Below are 14968 nucleotides of genomic sequence, written 5' to 3'. Positions count from 1 at the left end.
CCAAATTAGACACAATCGTCCAACTACTCTCATGTTAACGCAAGCTGTGTCTCGCATCAAGACCGCCATCATGGGGGATAGCTTGTCACCCAAGAATGTCTCCGGGACGGCCTCACACAGAAAAGCAAACGCTCTACCAACTGCTAGCGCAGGAAACAAAAAACGGTCCCACGACGCCATTACAACAGACTCGGTATGTATGATCAACTGTTCCCTAGCAAAGCTGATTCTTTTGTAGCCTATTACCCCACTGAAGTCTTCTATTAGAAATGCTCCAGGTGAGCCACTCAGCAAAAAGACACGAGTCGATCATGGAAATGAAGTCAAACTTGTAAGCTGGCGTCTGAAATACAACCAAACGCTTACTGACCTTCACAGGTTTTCATGCGCACGTGCTCGAACAGACTCGAGCGACATCAGGCACAGATCGGGCACTTCGGAGGCCCCGAGTACTCGAAAGATCTGGACCTCTTTGTACTCAAGAATTACCTATCTGTCTTGAAAAGTGTCAGTCTCTTTACCTACAATAAACGTTTTGACCAAGTGGAAGCTGCTCGTATCTATTGGGCCACTCAGAAGGAAAGGTTTGGGGACAAATTCCGCGGTGACGTTTACAAGCAGGTCTCAGAGGTCATCCTCGATGCCGTGCTTGCATTCTTCAATTGCGAAATCCTGATCATGCTTCACCCGCACCTCGTAGGCAACACTCACATGCAATCCGTCCTTCATAGGCTCGACCTACCCCTTGATGGTCTCAGGAGGTGTAAGGCCAACAGCAGGGATGCAAATCAGGTGATTGCTATCAACGATCTCCTACGTTGGCTTGGTCAGCCCCAAAAGACGTATCCCGCTTCTCAAATTGGATACAACGGCACGTCGATTCGAAGCGAGCACGATCCAGCAATGGGGGCTGGGGTTTATCCCAGAGACCTATGGCGCACCGAGCTACCTACATACCGTGATGAGTTGCCGCGACATGGACAGCAATCCATCAACAGCGTGGACATCCTTAACGCACTGAAGATTGATCAGCTAAGAGACACATTGGACTCCATAAAATCACAGTTGTCAAAGAAATCTTCTGGCCAGATCCCGGCGGCTCAGACGCGGAAAGCTTCCAAGACCGGCAACACTACCGCACCGCATGTCGACAAAACACCGGAAGGCAGCGCAGGGACCCCAGAAGAACAGGCGGACATGATGCGGGATGCCGTAGCACAAGCCCGAGCAGAACCGCAACGGGTAGCAGATGAAAGCGCCAAGAACCAGACACAAAAGAGAATAGACGATTTCGCCCGCATGGAAAGGCATGGGCGTGCCTATGAGATCATCATCGACGAGTTAATCGACACCGCAAACGGTGGCGCGCCGCCCATGCACTTGAAGGAACTCAAGATGCCCGACGTGAACGCCTGCTACTACCGCCTCCGTGAGCTATGGGCCCGGCTCGAGAACCTCATGTGCAATACATCCTGCGTAACAGAGCTGTGCAACAATTTCGACAAGCAGTCCAAGTTCGCGATATGCATGCGCGAAGCCCACTGTCTGTTTCGCGTCGTATACTACTATGGAGGTGAATGTGATGATGTGCTCGCGACGGGCTGGGACCTACGGGGTGTACGCTGGATACAGAATGCTATCGTGGACTTTGTCCACGAGGATCCGTTGAAACAGTCAAAGAACGACGTGGACGCAATCTGTTCCCTGTTGCAGCACGTCTATGATGTCAAGGCTCAGACTGTGAACGCAGGGAACGTATCGTTTGCGAGGCTGATGGGTGCTAGCCAACCTGCTGCACCCACCGATGACAAAAAGCCTGCGAATGATATCCAGATGACTGATGAAGCCGAGGCTACCAATGACAAGCCACTCGTTGCCACCGAGGCCAACAAAGATGAGCTCAAGTTCGAGGATGACAGACAGCCGGGAGAGATGGTGGTAAAACGAGTCTTCATCAAGCAGAAAACACCCCAACCAGCAAACGCGCCCAAACAAGACCAACAAGGCCAAGCAAGCGTCGATGCAATGGACACAAGCACCGGCGTAGGACAGGCGCAACTAGACCCCCACGACCGCAAAAACTACTGCAACAACTGGGCTAAAGGCAGATGCAACAGTTCGGCCTGTCACCGCTTCCACAGCCACTTCCAACCCACCCCGACCCCAAACCCTCCCGCCCAGCAACCTGCCCAGCAGCCCGCTCAACTCCCAGCCCCCGCGCCCGTTGCTCGCTGCCGCTTCTTCGCCGCAGGCAACTGCCGCCTCGGCAACAACTGCCCATACAGCCACACGCAGGCACCTAACAACTTCACCGCGACTGCGCAGCAGGCGGCGCGGCCCAACCTGCAGCAGAATCCTCGTCGGAATAATCAGGGCAGGCGGCGCCGATGAGGGCAGAAGCGATGCTTGGAGGGGCGTCTTGACAGGGAAGAAGGTAAGTGCGTCAGTGAGTAGGTAAGTTGGAGGACACGTGTTTTTTAGTGCTTTTCGAGGCATGCTTTTGAATTGTAGTCTTGGAGCGTGTTCTTAAAGCGAGCGTGCATTTGGGAACTTTCTTGGTTAGTATTTCTTGAGCGTTATTGGAGTATTTTCGGAGCATTTTTGTATTGCGAACGAGGAGTCCTGTTCTGGTTGCAGAGCGTTGCGGGCATGGGTTTCTTTTTCAGTCAAGGCTTGGAATTGGTAGTGTCACGATAATAACAGGGAGCTAATGAGTTGGGGTTGGAATCTAAAATGTTCATATCGAGAGAGTGACTGAAATTATGAGTGTGACATATGCTTGTGCGGAGAGCTAGATGTCAGCTGGTACTGTGTACGTTTTCCGTCAATAACGAAGCAGATGGCGAATTACATGCAGGTCTCAGTGTGACTTGGAGGGCTATGAACAGCTTAAGATTTAAGTAAATAATTGCTTGTGGAGGAGAAGTGACCAGTCCGTACTCGAAAGTCAAGTCCCAGATCTTCGTTCTCCGAACTGCATGTGTAGCCATAAGTCGAAAAGTTCCATTTTAATTGAGATACATTCACATATTACCAATCTTCGCTGAAACCAGACTACCTTCTACCCTGCCGGCCCCCACTGTTATCCCCTCTCGTCTAGTCCCTCGTCCCATCTTCATCTTTTTGTGACGACGACTCCGCTCATGTGCCGAATCTACCACTCCGTCTACATCCATTTCATCATGCTCATCTACATAATCCTGAGCAAACTGGTTCTTAGATTCGTGCTGGATCTCCATGGGCGCGTCGCGAGTCATACGTGACGCCAGCGAACGCGGAGGGGCGGAAGCTGGCCGTTGGTTATTAACGCGCTTGCGTTTGTTGTCGTAATGGTCGTTGTTGCTAGTGTAAGAGGGAGGACGCTTGGTGATGGATTGCGCATGCTTGGCTCTTGGCCCTGTTGGGATGTTCAGTGGCAAGCCGCGGGTCTTGAGAGGCTGGTGTTGGGAGCATGTTGAGATGAGTGGTGTTGAGGCTGTGTGTGCAGGTCTGCCTGTTGCTACTTGAGATCGCTGACTAGTGGCCATGGGATAGTTCCCATGGGAGGTCTGCTGGAAGGCTGAGGTCGAAGAACGCGGTGACACGTAAACCTCAGAATGGTCAAAACCCATGCGGTCACCGATATGTACTGGCAGGGTAGGCGTAGAGGCAGTATTGTCGAAATGCCGCAACGGGCATTCAAGGTATCCCAGCGGACAGTTCCCGCTTCGATACTCTCTGCACACTAGGCCTTTCAATGTATGATTGAAAGCGCATAATCCACCATCATTTTCAGTCTTGCATCCCCGAGCCTTGTTGACGTAGGTGCAGACTTTGTATTTCTTCGGATCCGCCAAAACCTGATCTAGCATCACGCTCAAGTCTCGTGTTCTAGCGTCTGAATAAGACTTTACACTACTGACGGGTGATATAGGAGACCGGCCTCGAGTCGTATTCGAATACGAGTCATGGACAAAGGCACACCTCTCCCCAAAGGTACACCTGTCTCCCTGACGGCAGAGCTTTCTCTCATGATCGTGGGACTCAGCGCCGCATCTGCTCCGATCTGGACATCCACCGGCTTTGTTGACTTTGAGACATAAACGACTCTTGATGACCGGCGTTTCATTGATCTGATTTCCAAGTACTATCTGAACACTTGAATCGCTTGAATCTGTGCAATCGCTCAAATTACGTGTTCTATCGGCCGCATGCTCTTCTTGCTCGGCTGAGAGTCTCTCGTCGATCTCCTCGTCAAGAATCCGTGTGGCGGCATCAGCGTAGTTAGCCATACCACGCCCATATATCGCACCGTAAAATGCGTTGAAGTCCCTATTCATGCAGGTCGGGTTTCTCTTGAGCTTTGCTTGTCCAACCTCATCTTCTTTCTGTGCTGTGACGACCTGATTCATCTCTTCGTGCATATTGCGCCAGTGTTCAGTGCTCAAAGGACTTTGTTTCTCGCTGAGTTGTATACCAGTGTAGCCTTGAGTACTTGTGCTTACCGCGGTTATTGAGTTGTGGTCAAAAAGTTCTGGGCGACCGGGTAACTCGTATGGGTCAAATGGACCGAATGAGTACTGTATACTCCCGGGTGGTTGTGGTTGATGAATTCGGTCGACTTCTGGCATGGCTACTGGAATGGTGCAAACAACCGTGCTGTAGATTCGTCGCAAGCCATCGACCAGGTCATCTTTTTTGCCATACTCCCTGCCAAGATCGCGCCGATATTTGATGATTTCAGCAGACTGAAGTAGATCTTCAAATCTAGCTACATTGATGTTTGTATGTTCCAGAAGAAATTTGCGTGTGAGGTTTGAGCCCTGGATATTTGCTATGCGATTGAAGAGCCGTTCTGTGACAACTGCCTTACCGTTTGATTCTAGCTCGCCAACGGCATCTTGCAGGCGTGATTTCAGTACATATAAGTCCTCGAAAAGAATGTCGGCTCGAAATGGCGATAATAGTGCATCGATCCACAGAACAGCACGTGTGAGAAAGTCAAGCTCGCGCTGACTATCCCAGGCATAGCTGAAGATGGTCTCAATGATTTTCAGGTCATCACTAGACGTATCCCTAGTCCTGTATGGTTGCAGTCGTGCGCGAAATACGTCGAGCCTGTCAGCGTTCTGCTGCAAAAATTCATTCAACAAGCGCATGCACTCAGTCGGAGCAAGTTGTGAAGCAGCCGCTAGATGCAACTCTGTTGGTAACTTAAGTGGTTTATCTGATGGTTCTTCCGGGTCTGTTGTTGAGATTATCAGGTCTGGTATCGAACCGTCCACGTGTGATGTTGAGTTTTTTAAGTCTGATACCGAATCTTCCAAGTCTGCCTTTGAATCAGGAAGATGTTCTCGGCCAAGCAGCTTGAATTCAAATGGATCGATCTCGTATTTTGTACCTTGAGCCCAAGTAGAACATGGGCTATCCAAAATATCCCCTTGGTTCTTAGTTGAAGGGAAGCTCTCTGATTTACTCGTTCCTCCATTTAGGGTTACAGGTGACCTCAAATCTTCGAAAGAGGAGACAGAAGTAGCATCGCCGACGCCTACATCATTGTGCTCGTAGGGAGTCATTGTATGCGGACGAACCGGTGCATCTGCACCTAGATATTGATTACGGATACCGCTAAGCAGTTGATTGACAGCTTCTGCTTCATCTTCTTGGGACAGTATGGTCGCAGACTCAAAGATTCCATCATCACCAAACTCTCTTTCTTCATAGTCTGGTACTAGATCATCCGATGATGCAAGATCCAGACGTTTCGAAGAGCCGAAGTTGCCATCACCATACGGCTCGGTGAGGATACAGTTCTGTTCATGCTGCTGTTCATGCTGATTTCTAATTGTCGGTGGATCATTGCATGTCTGAGGGTGAGAATGAATGGTGCGACTCCGGATAGAGCTGGTGAGATCATCTGCCCCTTGATTTAAAGAGTCAAAGCTCTCCTGCTCTGACGAACGGAGTATACTCGAAATGAGATAATCTGTTCCCTGAGGTCTTGAAACTCCGTCATTGGTTTGACTTACCGTTTCGAAAGCAGTAATCTCAGGTGTTTCACCAAGTGGCACTGCATCATGTGATGCCTGGTCTCGATGTGATGGCATGGTGCTCGAGTTTGCTGAAGGTAATGTCGTGGTATAGCCCTCGTGCAATATTTCATCGATCGTAGAGCGCTGCTTGCGTGCCTCTTCCATGTGAACCCTGTAATTCTTGAGCCGATGCAATAGCTGCGTCATTTCTCTAGAGTTAGACCCGGGGTGATGGTTAGGCCTCAACGACGAGGATATAGTGTCTTGCGTTTGATAGAGGCCGGCCATTAGTTGCGTTGGCACAGATCGGGCTGCATCAACACTAATGTCTGCGTGATCGCGATTCGATCGAAATGTGAGGTCCATTGCACTCAATAGTGATAAATGATCTTGGCGAGCCTTGTCTCTGGTATTTGCTGCGGAGAAGTGCCGTGTCGTTGTACCTTGCACGTCGTTGTGTGGTGAAAAGAGAAATAAAACATTGGAGCAGAATTCATGTCGTGCTCGTCGTAAAGCTGTAAGACCCGAAGCCAATGTCATGAACACGTTCTTTGTTGCAATCAGTAGCTCGCTTCGATCTAAGACAGAGCAGAGCCCAACGTTCTTTGTCCCATCTACGTACAACGCACAATGTCCCTGACAGTGTCTTTGTTGTTTGAGTAAGCAAGGCGCACGTACTTTAGTGCAAAACAGAGAAGAGCAAAGACTTTGATTTTCGTCTTGTAGTGTAGTCGACACGATTTCTCGTCCGGGACTTCTCAGCATCGGAATTCTATTTGCGGTTCGCCCGCATTGCAGGAGGCACGTATGGCTCAAATGAGCACCTAGGCGTTCTCAAAGATCTGGTTTTAGGCTTATTCTTGATACGATTAACTGCCGTGAAATTATCAGGAGTGATCTGAGATGGTAGCTGCTGAGTGTCTTCGTCTGGTGTCGTAGTCTGTCGTTGTGAGGCAGCACCATTTCCGGTTCCGCATTCGCTTTTCGTGACGCCTTTTCGCTTTGATTGGGCATCGGGGCTTATTTTGACCTTCTTTGCCTCTGGTACGCTGTCTCTGTCGTGGACGCGTGTTTGACTACGTGACCGCTTCCTCTTGGCTGGAATTTCATAAATGCTCGCAGAGCTTCTTTGCATCAGGTTTCGAGGCAGCAACATACCTTCTTTATCGTCAACTGTCTGTGTTGCCGAGGGTATCATCCGTCTACGCGCCACGACGGGCGCCTTTGATTGCGCGGTCTTGATGTCATGTTCGCATGCTCGGTGACTCGCTGATTGTAGATCATCTTCTTCAGGCGGTGTTTCATTCTTGTAGCTGATATCATGAGCAACAGATGCATCATGACAGGAGGTATCTGCAGAAGATCTATAGCCATAGGCGGGCTGTACCATGCCAAGTTCCCAATAGTCTGTGCTCGTGGACTGGCTAGCAGGTAAAGTGTGCTCACTACCCGCTTTGCAAGGCTGCGAAGGGAAATCTTGCGTCGACAGCAACACATCTTTTGGTCTTGGACTGGAAACTGTATGCAGTGTGTTTTCATGCTGACTAGACGATTCAGGCAAAGATGGGTCGAAGGCGAACGACCTCTTTGGGGTGGTTGCTTTGCTGCGTCTGGCTTTCTTTGTCGGGGTATCAGTGTGTTTCAACTTACCGGAGCTGGGTTTTTGTAAAGGCAATGAGGTCGTCGCTCCAGCATCGTAAACAACATATTCATGTGCGCAAGACCCTACGTTCCCGTATTCGTCATCAATGACTGGTGTCAACCCAGAAGTCTGGTTTGTTGAAGATGGAGCATGCGCTGATATCCTTGCGGTGACTTCAACCCTCGGAACTTTGGCAATAGAAGAGTGTGATGTCGATCCGGTCATCGCAACCTGGCTGTCTCCTTCTGCAACAAGTGAGACCTTCCTACCGATCAATGATAGCCTATCATTTGGTGCAAGTCGATGCGTCTGTAAGGGTGTCCCATGTATGTTGGGGAGATAAAACTCCTCGATGGTTCCTTCCAGTAGGTTGCCATTGGCGTCGATTCGCACAGCTGTTGGGTGTTGTTCAGAGTGGATGATCATCTCATCCTGAGACTCTGCACATATGATGTACCCTGCTTGGATAGCAGCTTCGCGATGCCTATTGACCATCACAGATGCTCTGGCTTTTGCTCTGGACAACGCCATTGTGGTCACGCCGCGGCTCGCCGTCTGGAATCCCGTGTCCGTATAGATACTTCTTTGCGCCGCCAGTGGAGCGTTGTATGTTGTGCCATATACCAACTCGTACGGGTTTGAACAAAGGTCCTCCGTGAAACGTCCAATAGCGGCCGTACCTACGTTGCGCACGTAGTCGGATTCCGAGGGGGCGCGGCCGTGAACAAGCTTGAAAATGTCGCCATTCGGGGGCGGCAGAGTTTGAACACCGGTGTTTTGGTATTTGCGTGAAGCTGTTTGCGGCTCTTCAGTTAACTCTGGGCTCAAAGATGGAATGTGCTGGCTCAGACACCGTTCGGGGCATAACGCGTGAAAGATGCGCACTTCGCGGTCACCGTCACCGACTTTTCGCGACATCATTTCTGTTTAGGAAATCAAATTATCGATGTAGTTAAGAAAAAAGTTGCGATAGTAGTGCAGAGGTCGTGGTACGAAGTGGCAACCGGTGTGGTGTCGCATTAGCGGGAAGGCGCAGGTGGGGTGCAGCAAACAACCGATTGCAGCGACCTGGTAAGGTGAAAGCTGAACAATAGGAGCGTTATTGCGCAGCGTTTATTGAACAAACTAGGAGCGCATTGTCACCAGTCTGCCTATAGAGGCCTTCAAAGTCAACACCACCTGGGTAAGCTTTGAAGTATCGCAGCTGCCAAAATTCTGTGGCTCTCAAGTTTCGAAGGAATTGTTTTCAAAAGCCCTAAAAAGCTGCCTTGCACAGATACTGGCCATTCTCAGTCAATAAATGATCATGACCAAATTTGCAGGGACTCCTCACTCAATGGGGCGACGAGGTCGACAACTGGACCCTAGATAATTTTATGGAACAGCTCTAATCATGCATCCTACCTGCCACTGGGGTGATAGATATCCACCCCACTGCAATAGTTCGTGCGCTCAGATTTGAGTTGTGCAAGTCATATTGGCCGGATGTCAAGACTTCATTCTCCAACAAGATAAACAGCACGAGAGCCTAGATGTTCGGTTAGTTTACGGGGAAATGGTGAACAACCCTCAAAATGTTTCGAGGTAAGAGAAATCAACTTCACGATTCAACGAGAGAATCTCACGCAGATGTACCGTCATACAGGCCTGCAAAAAGAGCCTATCGGTAGGGCTTACTGTGTAAAATATTGTGATGAACAGACAATGAATGGCAGAGATTAGGAAAACGGTATCCATCAACTCCTGTAATGAAAGGAAGGGTAGTGCTGTGACGTTACCCATCTTACTTTCCGTCCATTTTTTGAGATTGTGCTCATCACTGAGGTGACTTCAAGCCTTGCAGTGCAATACGTACATGCATCTTTCAGCTCCACTGTAGGTGTTGCTCAGAAGATGTTTGTACGCAGGTGACGCCACACGCTGTATGGGACCTGACGTAACTGGCTTTCGCGCTAGGCTAAAATTATGCCGTTCCCTGCCACACGCAGTCTCCACACAGCCTTGCACAACAGCCTCGCGCATTCACTCGGAAGCACAAACGTGCCGAGAGGTTAGCTGGCCTCTTCCGCACCGCTGTTTCCCTGCCGTGTCTGTGCATTCCAGCGGTTCTTACCGTATCTCCCCTGTACGCCGTCAGTACACAGTAAGCCTCGGCGTACACGTATTGCAACCTCAAATTGCACAACGAACCGCCCTTTTATCGATTCCCAATCATGTCTCGATTCCTCGACTATTCGAAGATCCTTCTCGAAGCCTGTAAAACGGCGAGACCCAATTGGTCCAACGCTGTAGAAGTGCGGTGAGATTTCAGCCAAGGGATCATGCACAAAGCAACTCATAGGGCTGAGCATCCCACGGCGAACAGGTCCGGATAGCACGGGCACGATCCTATTCAGAATCCTGTACGATGACAGCAGCGGACTACATGAAGTCGTTACCGCTACTTGGCTCAACGGGGGGTCCTCAACGGTGGACGAACCGCAAGCCAATCCAGATACAGCCTTAAGCCGACTTCGTCGGATGCAGCCCTGGATCCAGCACTCTGGATGGACTGAGACATTTCCAATCTTCGGGGAGATGGCGGCTGATGCGAGAAACGTTCGCGCTTGTGGTTGGCGAGCAAAACATACCCTGCCTATCGATAAGACCTGTGGATGGGGGCTCTCCGGACAACCTGCATGCGTTCGCATCGTCCTCTTGTCTTGGGAGATCTTGGTAAGGCTGGTTCGAAAGGAGCAGATCAGGGCGCACAAAGATGCAGACACTCAACTCAAGGCTGCTCTCAATCAACGATCTGAGCTCCTCAATTCAGGTCAATCTCAATCTGATGATGCATCGCCCAGCGTTCTGTTTTACAGGCCTAAATGACTAGCCAGTGTCAGCCTCAGCACCGATCAAGCGGCTTTGTCACCACGATCCGCAGTGTCTGATGGTGTCAGTAGTATCGACTCGGAGGGCTGTCATCTTTGTCACTGCCCCAAAACGTCGGTGAGTGCAGCAGCGTCACATCACAAGATGCACAGCAACGTCGACGCAATAAAGACTCTCACCTCCACGTCGTTATGAGTCTGGCTGGCTGCTGCACGAGAAGTCGGTCAGCATGGCAGCAGTAGTCTACCTAAATGAGCTAGCGCAACGCCAATCAACCAATCTAGCAGGGTGCTGGGATCACTCATGCCGCTCAAGACGAACGACAAGAGCATCGCAACGTGGGCACGCCATTTGATTCGTTCGCAGAGTGACGCGACAGATGGTGCTGCAGATGCTGGAGGTCACGGCAGCTGGACCCGACTGGGATCACGTCTGCCTGGCCGCCTTTTCCCACCTTGCGAGTCCATGCTCCGAAGCGTTCGGGCGCTCCGCAGTGGTTTGATTCGTGACTCGCGCAGAGCGGGGGCCCAGCGGCTGTGCCGAGAGTCTGTCTGACGGCCCCACTTGTTTTCTTACAGCGCGCTCAAAATACCACTCCATGTGAGGTCACGGCTGGGGGCTGAAAGTCCCATCATCCTTCGAGGAATATTTATTAATGAATCTCAAGCCCACAATGGACCCCAAACGCAATCCAAGGCAACTGAGGCCCCTAAGCCCCTCGGCTTCGGCTTGGTAATGACCATGGCATCTCAGACATCCCCCAACGATTTCATCAACATTACCAGACCTCAATCACAAGCCCTAAGCATGAACGGCGAAGCTTTCGCTGCGGCGCCGCGGCAGAGGCTGCCTGTCAAAAAGCAAGCACCCCAGAAGAGCATCGACGAGTTCTGGGATAAGTTCACAACAAAGCATCCCGGGAAGATCTTCACGATACTACCCGATAACCTATACGCGAAACGCGCCGCTGCGCATGCGCCAAGGGGATCTATCCCCGGCAAGAGTGCTCTTGCATCTTACGAAGAAGCTGTCCAGGCGTGCAAGGCAAAGGTAGCTAAGATTGTCAAGGAATGTAGGAGGCTGAACCAGAAGTATCGCGATCCACATTTCGACATCGAAGCCGACTTCAAGCGGTCGCAGGCCTCTCCAGAGATACCACCCGACTGCTTGACGACTCTTGACAAGGAGATATCTGAGTTTCAACCCATGTCAGTCAAGAGAGTAGAGGTACAAAGAGATCACACCCATAGACAGCGTAGACACAGCTGACGCCATTGATAGGACATTTTCGAAAAGCCTCAATTCTTCATAGAGGGCGCGACCGCGAACGACGTGCGACAAGGCAATGATGGCGATTGCTGGTTTATGTCAGCTTTGGCGACCATCAGCAATAAAGAGGGACTGATACAGCGAGTATGTATTGCTCGTGACGAGCAGGTTGGAGTTTATGGATTTGTTTTCCACCGAGGTAGGTTTGGCACCCAACTCCCGGTAGATCATGCACTTATGTGGCGCAGATGGCGAATGGATCTCGGAGGTCATCGATGACAAGCTATACCTCATCAAGGAGGACTTTGATGAGGCCAAGATCGAGCGCTATCATTGGTTGGAGCTACAGAACCGCAAGATGCCTGAAGAAGAATACCGTACAGTCATGCAAACTGGCTCGAGGGCTCTATACTTCGCGCAATGTAGCGACTCCAATGAGACTTGGCTGCCGCTACTCGAAAAAGCCTTCGCGAAAGCGCACGGTGACTACTCGGCAATCGAAGGTGGATTTGTGGGCGAAGGGATCGAAGATCTGACTGGCGGAGTAACCTCGGAGGTATTTGCAACTGACATTCTGGACAAGGACAAATTTTGGCGAGAAGAACTCATGAAAGTCAACAAGACATTTCTCTTCGGCTGTGGCCAGATGGGCGGCATATATGGAGAGCGAAAAGGCATTCAGGAGAAACATGCATACTCGATTATGGAAGCCCGGGAGATTGACGGTCAACGCCTACTCAAGCTGCGCAACCCGTGGGGCCGGTCCGAGTGGACGGGCCGCTGGAGCGATGGGTCCGAAGAGTGGACACCCGAATGGATGCAGAAGCTTGACCACAAGTTCGGTGACGACGGGGTGTTCTGGATTTCTTACCGGGACCTGCTTCGGAATTACCAACATTTTGATCGTACCAGACTCTTTGGACCGGAATGGACGGTGTCTCAACAGTGGACCAGCGTCAACGTCCCGTGGAGCGTGGACTATCTCGACACCAAATTCAAAATCCAGCTGGACAAACCCGGTCCAGTTGTCATTGTGCTCAGTCAGTTGGATGACCGCTATTACCAAGGGCTGGAAGGACAGTACGAGTTTCATTTGCAGTTCCGCCTTCACAAGGACGACGAAGACGAGTACATTGTGCGTAGCAATGGTACCTATTACATGAAACGATCGGTGTCTACCGAGCTGGATCTGGAGGCTGGAAGCTACACAGTACTTCTCAAGATCAAAGCTACAAGATCTGAAGGCCAGACTCCCGACGAGGTCATCAGGGCGACTTGCACCAAGCGACGTGAGAAGCTATTAGCGACCGGCTTGTCTTATGATTTAGCTCATGCCAAGGGTCAATTTCGAGAACATGAAAAGGAAAAGGCCCACCGACGGCGCGAACAGAAGAGCGAAAGGAACAAAGCCGAGGCAAAGCGAGTGTACGAGCGCGAAAAGAAATTGCGCAAGAAGCAGAAGCTTCGCGAACAGAAGAAAGCGGCTAAGGAGACGCGAAGAATGAACCCCTCTGGCGAGATGAGAGAGGTCGAGAAAAGGCTGCAGGACCTAAGTGGTTTGGGCATTGCCGTCGAAGAAGAAAACCATACAGCCAGTGAGGAAGAGCCGAAGCCCAATCATCCTGCCGTCACGCGGCACCAACGTGCTGCAAGCGCCAGTGTCGTCGGTGAACGTTCTTCGAGCCCAAGTGGCTTCCATGGCCGCGGTGGATACAATCGCGGTCGTGATGGCTATAATGCAGCCCTCCCGGGAGCACTTCAGGGTCGTGGGGGCTACAATCGTAACGAACAGCACAGTTCAGCTGCTGTAGAAGGTCTTGCTCTCCAAGGTCGTGGTGGTTATAACGCTGCAAACTCAGGATTCCAAGGCCGCGGAGGCTACAATCAAAACATGCCTGGAGAATTCCAGGGCCGGGGTGGCTATAACTCTGAGCTTCCCGGCTCCTATCAGGGCCGTGACGGATATAACGGTCGTGATGGGTACAACGGCCGCGACGGGTACAATGGTCGTGACGGGTACAATGGTAGAGGCGGATACAACGAGGGCCAAACTACAGACTCACCGATACCAACGCCTCTGCCTACCCCCCACACAGAAGAATTCCGCCCTGGCACACCGGCTGAACTTCCTAACAGTCCCCAACCTGACAGGAGAACCAGGATCTCTCCAGCACCTTCGCGCCGTGCTACTATTTCGCCTATTCCTGTTGTCAGACCCGCCATTCACATCACTCGCGGTCGTGGAACAAGTGTAAGCTCGCTGCGAGCCCGACACGGCACATACTCTCCTAATGAGATCTCTGACGACTCGTCTTGGGACTCTGATCTTGCGGACTCGATCGATTCTGATGCTTCAGATAACGAATTGAGCTCGCCGCGTCACATTTCGCATGACCAGATTCGCCGAGTTGACCAATATGGGCGAACATATTACATCGTTGAGGACGAGGATGAGTTTGAACGCGACCCTTGGAACGCAGTCTGTGTCATTGGTCTTCGTGTCTTCTCTAGAAACGCAGGCGTTTCCATTGAGGCGCAACACAGTGAGCCAGACAGAAAGCGTGAAGGAGATGCTGAAAGCGTCGCGAGCGTCAGCACTATCCGCAGGCGCCACACAGAACTTGACGTGGATGATAGCGCGGCTGACGCGACCTCGCCAATGCGTACCAAGATTAACGTCGACGAGGCCCTCAGCAGTGCAGAGAGGAGGACTGCTGAGGCTAATTTGGTCAGCCAGGTCGGAACTGCGCCTGCCGGTAATGAGTTGAATCGCCAGGGCACACTTTCCTAAGATATTTCGCAAAGTTTCTCGGAATATTTCTTTCATAGGGCGGGCACTCGTTTTGTTTCACTGGTTCTATAGGTTTTGGGCGCGTATGGCGTTGTAGACGATGTATCTGTCTTTACATTCGTAGCATTCCTCTAAATAACGATCGATTTTTCACTACAAAGGAAGTTTGCCAAACCTTTGAGCGCCCGTGTTGTTCCTGCGCTGAGAACCGGGCGTGTCCACCTCGCTTGAATCACAACTCATCCGGGTACGGGAACGAGACGTCTCGATTCTGCGCTCTTTTGTTGTCTTCTCTCGCACGATGTATTTGATTTTCCTCGTACTTTACTACTTACTTAGACGCATCTGCCAACTCCGGCATATAAACGAGTCGTTCTACCGCAT

General features: G+C 51.0%; 5 protein-coding genes across 5 annotated transcripts; 2 read left to right on the top strand and 3 right to left on the bottom strand.

Moving 5' to 3' along the window:
* Window positions 1-70: 70 nt before the first annotated feature.
* On the top strand, window positions 71-2391 carry C7974DRAFT_413068 (uncharacterized protein; the record flags this gene model as incomplete). Its single annotated transcript, XM_046143698.1, has 3 exons — window positions 71-193; window positions 239-331; window positions 379-2391. The coding sequence occupies 3 exons, from the start codon at window positions 71-73 to the stop codon at window positions 2389-2391; spliced, it is 2229 nt and encodes a 742-aa protein (XP_045997024.1).
* Window positions 2392-3023: 632 nt separating this feature from the next.
* C7974DRAFT_453885 (uncharacterized protein) lies at window positions 3024-6314 on the bottom strand (the record flags this gene model as incomplete). The annotated part of the gene is made up of 1 exon (XM_046145887.1): window positions 3024-6314. The coding sequence occupies exon 1, from the start codon at window positions 6297-6299 to the stop codon at window positions 3024-3026; it is 3276 nt and encodes a 1091-aa protein (XP_045997023.1). The 5' UTR covers window positions 6300-6314.
* Window positions 6315-6783: 469 nt separating this feature from the next.
* C7974DRAFT_453882 (uncharacterized protein) lies at window positions 6784-9675 on the bottom strand (the record flags this gene model as incomplete). The annotated part of the gene is made up of 5 exons (XM_046145886.1): window positions 6784-7109; window positions 7170-8576; window positions 9058-9181; window positions 9331-9472; window positions 9509-9675. The coding sequence occupies 5 exons, from the start codon at window positions 9673-9675 to the stop codon at window positions 6784-6786; spliced, it is 2166 nt and encodes a 721-aa protein (XP_045997022.1).
* Window positions 9349-10666, bottom strand: C7974DRAFT_394142 (uncharacterized protein). The gene has a single exon (XM_046141848.1). It carries the CDS (start codon window positions 10341-10343, stop codon window positions 9705-9707), a length of 639 nt encoding a protein of 212 aa, XP_045997021.1. The 5' UTR covers window positions 10344-10666; the 3' UTR covers window positions 9349-9704.
* Window positions 10667-11000: 334 nt separating this feature from the next.
* On the top strand, window positions 11001-14830 carry C7974DRAFT_394140 (uncharacterized protein). Its single transcript, XM_046141847.1, has 3 exons — window positions 11001-11751; window positions 11806-11992; window positions 12042-14830. The coding sequence occupies exons 1-3, from the start codon at window positions 11260-11262 to the stop codon at window positions 14582-14584; spliced, it is 3222 nt and encodes a 1073-aa protein (XP_045997020.1). The 5' UTR covers window positions 11001-11259; the 3' UTR covers window positions 14585-14830.
* Window positions 14831-14968: the final 138 nt, after the last annotated feature.

Source organism: Boeremia exigua, assembly GCF_020726555.1.
Source record: "Boeremia exigua strain MPI-SDFR-AT-0100 chromosome Unknown C7974scaffold_6, whole genome shotgun sequence".
NCBI lineage: Eukaryota > Fungi > Ascomycota > Dothideomycetes > Pleosporales > Didymellaceae > Boeremia > Boeremia exigua.
Note: the sequence above shows the minus strand (reverse complement) of the source record. Positions and strands in the feature narration are given on the sequence as shown.

Coding starts and splice junctions, on each gene's coding strand:
- C7974DRAFT_394140 (XM_046141847.1), top strand. CDS start 11,260: ATGACCATGGCATCTCAGACATCCCCCAACGATTTCATCAACATTACC. Junction 11,752..11,805: donor TGTCAGTCAAGAGAGTAGAG/GTACAAAGAGAT, acceptor CGCCATTGATAG/GACATTTTCGAAAAGCCTCA. Junction 11,993..12,041: donor TGGATTTGTTTTCCACCGAG/GTAGGTTTGGCA, acceptor TATGTGGCGCAG/ATGGCGAATGGATCTCGGAG.
- C7974DRAFT_394142 (XM_046141848.1), bottom strand. CDS start 10,343: ATGCGAACGCATGCAGGTTGTCCGGAGAGCCCCCATCCACAGGTCTTA.